At 36.4% G+C, this 7,290-nt stretch overlaps 1 protein-coding gene across 1 annotated transcript; it reads left to right on the top strand.

Annotated features, from left to right (window-relative positions):
- Positions 1-2,057: 2,057 nt before the first annotated feature.
- On the top strand, positions 2,058-5,626 carry LOC148933939 (putative late blight resistance protein homolog R1A-10). The gene is made up of 3 exons (XM_089069529.1): positions 2,058-2,603; positions 3,071-5,293; positions 5,438-5,626. Exons 1-2 carry the CDS (start codon positions 2,130-2,132, stop codon positions 5,279-5,281), a joined length of 2,685 nt encoding a protein of 894 aa, XP_088925655.1. The 5' UTR covers positions 2,058-2,129; the 3' UTR covers positions 5,282-5,293; positions 5,438-5,626.
- Positions 5,627-7,290: the final 1,664 nt, after the last annotated feature.

The following is a 7,290-nucleotide window of genomic DNA, read 5'->3' as shown; positions in this document are numbered from 1 at the left end:
GCATATTATGTACTTAATGAAGGAGTATTAAATACTTAATTCATACCTAACAAGTTTTGTCTCTACAATGTGCAAAACAATGCGCAACAGCACGCTTATGCTAATTGCTATATACACATTTTATATGTATATAAATTATTACTCCCTCCGTCTCAAGATAAACGAATCACATTTTTTTTAGCGTCTCAAGAGAAGTGAGTCATTCCTTTTTCTTTTTTTCTTTTTTTCTACTTTATCAACTCTCTTACTTTATTCACTTTTTACTTTACTAACAAAATTCAATTTCCTTAAATCTCGTGCTAAAAAATTTATGGTCACTTATTTTGGGACGGAGGGAGTAGTAGAGAACCAGTCAAGTCAATCGGTCTAAAGTCTAAACATTAAAAGATCCGATTTGATTATCATTAATGTTATTGGTACTAATTAAAACGAATTTTAGCTAATTTATCAACATGAGATGGTTCGTTTGGTAGGTTTACAACTCCCCCTAAACAAACAAACTTCAATCGTTTTTTTTATTTTAATACAAATGTTTTGTTTATTTATTTATAATAAGTAATGAAGAGATTTTGCTGGAATGAGCGGTTTAGATTTGTTGTTACTCCCTCCGTCCCTCAAAAGATGTCACACTTTCCTTTTCAGTTTGTCCCATAAAAGATGTCACATTTCCATATTTGGAAAAAGTTCTCTCTCACATGAATATAAAAATTATATTTTTCCTCTCCATTTAACACACAAAACAAAACCTTCTAAAATCCCGTGCCGTCCCACAAGTGTGACATCTTTTGTGGGACGGAGGGAGTACATAATAGAGTAATTGTGTAATCGAAATAAACAGATACATAAAAAGACACAGAATTTACGTGGTTCAGCAACGTTGGCAGAAAATAAGAACAGATTGTATTTAGAGTGTTTAAATTATAGAGTTATGTGTCCTACTTTTATATAAATAGGCACATAAACGACGTCCTAGGCCTAATAAGGCAATTAAAGCATAAAATAGAAACATATCACAACAAGACCCCTGTTTGGCTAGTGGCAAACAATAGATTCAAAACATACTAATAAGATTTGGATTTGTTTTCGATTTTTTGTTTCATCAGTTCTGGATTTTGATTATTCTTATAATTAATTAATTAATGATTGAGGCCGGGGATTCATTCTTAATTAATGAATGAAATAGCTAGCTAAGTATTGAATCTCGAACATCTTAATTATAAATTAATAGTGCATAATTGAGTGCTCCCTCTGTTCTGAATAATTTATCCCATTTTTTATTTCGGTCTGTCCCATAGAATTTGTCTCATTTCATTTTTACCATTTTGATAGTGTACCTAATATTCCACAAACTCATTTCTAATCACATTTTATTATAAAACTAATATATAAAAGTAGAACCCACATTTCATTAACTTTTTCAACTCACTTTTCGATACATTTTTTAAAACTCGTGCCTGGTCAAAATGTGTCAACAACATCTCTACTTTCTAAAATGGAAACAACATTATCTCTACTTTTTCAACTTTCTTACTTTATTCATTCTTCATTGACTCACAAAACGACGCAACATAAATTCTATGCCGAAAAACAAATGCTTCATTTCTAATGGGACAAAGAGAGTATTAGTTTTGATACTTCCTCTGTTCGATTAAAAATGAAAACAATATTATTTCTATTTTTGTTTATCTTTCTTACTTTATTCTTTCTTTATTAATTCACAAAATAACACTATATAAAATCTCGTTCTAAAACCCAAATGTTTATACTCCCTCCGTCCCACTTTAGCAATCCCGGTTTACCATATCTGGACGTCCCACTTTAGGAGTCCCGGTTGAAATATTCCATAAATGGTATTAGGCCCCACATTCCACTAACCTTTTTCTACTACATTTTATTATAAAATTAATATAAAAAAGTAGGACCCACGTTCCACTATTTTTTTTCACCAACTTTTCTTTATATTTTTTAAAACTCGTGCCGAACTCAACCGGGACTCCTAAAATGGGACGGAGGGAGTAGTATTTATCATTAATAATGGGAAAGGAGGGAATATTATTGATGCCACCCATCCTTCATCTCTCCCAACTTCCAAGGCAGAAAAGTCTCTCTCATTCCGTTTAGAGAGAGAGATGGGGGAGGCTGCGTTGGGGTTCCTGCTGGATCTAGTAAAGGAAGTAGTGAAGGAGTACAAGGATGTGATATCCGGAGCAGAAAACGAGTTCCAGCAGCTCAACAACGAACTCAAACAACTCAAGGCTTTCCTCAGCGATGAAGCCAAGAAGTACTCCAAGGAGGATGGCCTCTTCAAGGAATTGGAGAGGCAGATAAGAGACGTGGTGTACGAGATCGAAGACACCATCGATACTTGCTTGACTAAAGCCATCGAAGCCGAAGCCAAGGCTAAAGCCAAGACCAAAAATTTCCGGATGCCAAAGTTTAAGAGCTCAACAACCCCAACGGCTTTCAGCCTCGCCAAAGAGGTCATTTCGGTTAGAGTTAATAAAGTCAAGCCCTTGTTTGACCTAGCCAAGCTCCAGTTTGCTAAGATGCAGATCGCCGATCGATCCCCACCCCTACAAGATCAACGGACTAAATTGAAGAGGGTAACATCTTCTCTTCACATATATATTTCCGATTTCGTTTTTTATTAAGTGATTTTGATCATGTTATATGTTTAGTTTCTTGATAATTGCAGTGTTACGTTATTACACACCATTTAATTCTTTTGAATGTGGACATTATTATTAAGGCTTATTTAGGGAGTTATAAATTTGATATCATAATTTTAATTATGCTATGATTCACTTCAAATATTACTACCGTTATTTACCTTTAATCTTATATTTTGAGAAAATCGTGTGAATTTTGGAAATTCTGATGAGATGGGCCCTCTCAAATTCATGTACTACTTGATAGACTTTGGAAATATGTACTTATTTAGTGATCTAGATATACATAAGTGCCTCTTATTGGTTTTGTTGAAGATTGATGTTTTTTGTATGTATGTGAGTATATTAGAATATGTAAAATTTGAAGACATGAAATTGTTCTTACATTTTGGCAAAACCAGGATAACCCGATCAGGCAACACAGAGTAGTAGGCTTCGATGGTGAGGAGGCGACCATAACCAAGTATCTGATGGATGAAAAGCAGAGCCTTGAAGTAATCCCCATCATCGGCATACCTGGTCAGGGGAAGACTACATTGGCATGGAAGGTTTATCAGAATGACACCGTATTTTACAATTTCCCAATTCGCATTTGGGTTTACATCTCTCAGAAGTTCAACAGCAGGGATGTGTTCCTCCACATCCTCAAATCATTCGCCCCCAGTACAGACACATCTAAAATGGAGTATGATGATTTAGTTCAAACAGTTCGATCCTGCCTGGAGAAAGACAAATTCCTCCTAGTCCTTGATGATGTATGGAGTGTCAAAGCCTGGGAAGAGATCAAAGGAGTTTTGCCGATCAACAATGGGAAGGGAAAAGTCCTCATCACTAGTCGAGATATGAATGTCGGTGCTCGTTCTGCTACTGTTAAACCACACGAGCTCAAGTTTCTAGACGAGACTGAGAGCTGGACGCTGCTTCAGTTGGAGATATACGGAAATGAGGAAGACTGTCCCAACGATTTGAGGGGCATCGGCCAACATTTAGCTAATAAGTGTGACGGAGTGCCACTGACAATCATCGTCATCGGAGGTGTTCTGGTTGACCAACTGGCGACCTCGATGTCAACCATAGTGGCGAGACAGAAATGGCTCGCCATGGCGGAGAACTTGAGCAGCGCCCTGGAGAATGAGCAGCCAATAACAGAAGTTGTGGCGGTGAGTTACATGAGGTTGCCGAATGACTTAAGAGACTGTTTTGTTTACATTGGTGTGTTTCCGGAAGATTATGAGATTCCGGTTAGGTTGTTGTCGGGGCTGTGGATCGCAGAAGGATTCATACATCCCAAGGACGGAAAAAGCTTGGAGCAAATAGCGGAAGAGAATGTAGATGATCTAATATGCAGGAATTTGTTGAAGGTTGAGAAAACGAATCACATGGGCAAAGTTAAAACATGTCGTGTTCATGATATGATACGTGCATTCTGCATAAGCAAATCCAAAGAAGAGAGATTCTTTCAACAGATCAAACTTAACAGGGAAACACGTGTACTTGAACCTCCAGTTTCAGAGGTAGAAAAATTACATCGTCTTTGTTTTCAGTCCGATCTCTCCACATTCCTGTCGGAAAACCCGAGTGGGGCACACGTCCGTTCATTTTTGTGTTTCTACGAGCAATCTGTGGAGTTAAAAGAAAAAGATATAACAGTTATACCTGACGGCTTTCCTAAGCTTAGAATCCTAGAGTCCAAGTCTGTCAAATTCCCACAGTTTCCAGGAAAAGTACCCAAACTCATTCATCTAAGGTACCTCACTTTGCATGTTGATAACCTCGAAAAACTTCCGAAGTCAATCTCACAGTTATGGAACCTACAAACTCTTATAGTTGAGACCAAGTCGCGTCTCATCACAATGGAAGCAAATATGTGGAAGATGATCTGGCTGAGGCACGTCAAGACTAAGGCAGCTATAAAACTCGAGAGCAATTGGGAAGGTGAAGCAGGGCAAAACCTTCAAATCTTGGAGAGATTGTCACCTGAATCTTGCACAGAAGTAGTCCACAAAAGGGCTAAAAATCTCAAAACCTTGGGGATCTTTGGGAATCTAGTCAACTTGTTTGGGAAAAAATTCCTAGAAGAACTGCGTAATCTTGAAAAGTTGAAGCTGGTCAACAATGTAACTTTTGAGGCAACATCTGACGATGTTTTGCGTCTTCCTCATATGGATTGTTTCCCGCCATATCTTAAGAGGCTGACGTTAATGAAAACCTCCTTAGATTGGCAGCACATGTCCACCTTGGCAATGATCAAAAGCCTGGAGGTGCTCAAGTTGAAAGACAATGCATTTGTTGGAGTGTCATGGAATGTTTCTGGTTACAACTTCCCGAATCTCCAACTCTTGGTCATTGTAAACACAGATTTGGTTCTCTGGGATGCCTTGCCTAATCCTTTCCCCAGTTTAAGAGTTATTGTGCTCAAGAGCTGTGAAAGCCTCATTGAAATCCCACAATGCGTGGGAGAAAAACTGGAAAAGCTTGTTATAGAGCGTCTTCGCAAAACAGCAGTCGAGTCTGCCAGGAAAATACGTGATGAAAGGAACGCAATACCACTGCAAGGCAAGTTTGCGGTTCCATTTGTTTTCAAGCAGTGTCCAGTGTGTGAGAATATGTGATCGACCTGTTTGGTAAGTGTCAACTTCTCTAGTGTGAGAATATGTGATATATGATAAATCTACAATCAAAGAGATCACACCTTGCTTTTACACATGGTTTCTCTCTTTTTTTGTTTTCCAAGTTTCACTGCCAATAGTTTCTCTTGATCTCTGCAGGGAAGGTTGGAATAAAACAACAGAGAGGTCTAATGTATCGAGCCCTTCATGTAAGTGTGGTTGATCTCGCACTTTTCATTAGTTGAAGATGACAAACATTGGAATGTTTGAGACATTTATTTACCTATTTGGATATGTCCTATGGTGATCGAACAATATAGTTTCACCGCTAATAATGCTCGTTTGTTTGATCGTTTCTCATTCAGTTAGTTATAGAAAATTTGCTTAATTGCATTTGTTTCTCGAAAGACAACTTGCATTGCTGTGAATAAGAATCTTCTCCTGTTAGTTGAGGCTGGAATTTGAAAATTGGCAATTTTCAAGGAAATCATTATAATTAAATCGTAATAATAGTGTAACCAATGTTTGGGACGCCTACTACATGAGAGATTTTGGAATATGGGTTTCAATTGGTTGACCTTTCAAGATTTGACATTAAATTCATTGACCTTTCAAAATAAGAAATCGAGGCATGTCAATTTTTTAAAATAAGAGATTTTTATTTATTTTATTTTTTTCCTCTTATTTTTCTTATTAATTTTCTTCTAACAAAAATCAAGTGACCAAACTAGCCCCTTCAGATGTTGAAAGACATCTTTTCCATTTATTTTTACCATCAATCATCTCCGTTTCTTAAATTTTGTCACAGTTTTTCATATACAGTCGTTCTATAAAATTTGTCACGTCTCACTTTTTACCATTGTAAGTGGACCTTATATTCCGTTAACTCATTCAAACTCATATTTTATTATAAAACTAAAAACTAATATATAAAAATAGGATTCACCCTCTACTAACTTTTTCAACTAACTTTCTATTACATTTTTTAAAATCTGTGCCGGATCAAAGTGTGACAAAAGTTAAGGGACGGCCGCATAAAATGATTATTTAATCTATTTAAATCTTCCCTTTTTCAAAAAGAGATCGCCGAAGACCTGGTTCATAACATCTGAAGTTGCTTCAAGAAGAATCCATCTCTTGGAAGAAGGGGTTTTCCATTTTTATTTCTTCTCTTTAACCTTATTTTCTTTAAAATCCAAAAAGAACATGTATATCTATTAATCTTTTATTGATATGCAATTCGGATAAAAATGAATTTGTAAATGTAGAGAGGCAAACACTATGATGTGTGTTAAGGTCCTCCTCCTTAACGGAGATCGACGGAAGTTTCCCGACGATCTGAGTAACGATTCCGGCGCCCAATCATAGGGTCGGCGGAGATAATAGTTTCGAGTTGTGCGCGGGTTCTTCCCGTCGGGCAACGCGATAACTAGGGTTTGTTGAGAATTCCAATATGTTGGACAAATAATGATTTTATTGATTTACTGAATGAATGCAAATAATAACCATATATCCCTGTCTATAATACCCAAATACTATACCCTAACTTATTGACCAAGATAACAATTATATGGAAGGATTTGGTGAATCAAAAGATATAACTAAATAATAAGATATAGGATACCTAAACAACAAATATTGAGTTTATCCCTAATTTGTCAGGAAAAGTGTAAAGCGACAAGAAGAGGAAGGTGGAGGCGGAGGAGGGTCTGGAATGAAGGCAGCAGAAAATCTTGATCGTTTTTTCTTAATTTGGGTCTAACTTTAAAGGGCTAGTTTGGCCACTTATTTTTATTAGAAGAAAAATAATTAGAAAAATAAGAGAAATAATAAAATAAACAAAAATTTCTTATTCTGAAAAATTTGTACGCCTCAATCCCATATTTTAAAACGTCAACAAATATAATATCTCGAAAGATTAGCAAATTGAGACTCAAATTCTGAAATCTCTCATTTTTGTAATTTAAAGAGCCTCATAAAGATCTATACTATCACTTACATATAACCACCGA

This window comes from Salvia hispanica, chromosome 1, assembly GCF_029641045.1.
Source record: "Salvia hispanica isolate PSC_SH4W2 chromosome 1, Shi_PSC_v1, whole genome shotgun sequence".
Taxonomy (NCBI): Eukaryota; Viridiplantae; Streptophyta; class Magnoliopsida; order Lamiales; family Lamiaceae; genus Salvia; species Salvia hispanica.
Note: the sequence above shows the minus strand (reverse complement) of the source record. Positions and strands in the feature narration are given on the sequence as shown.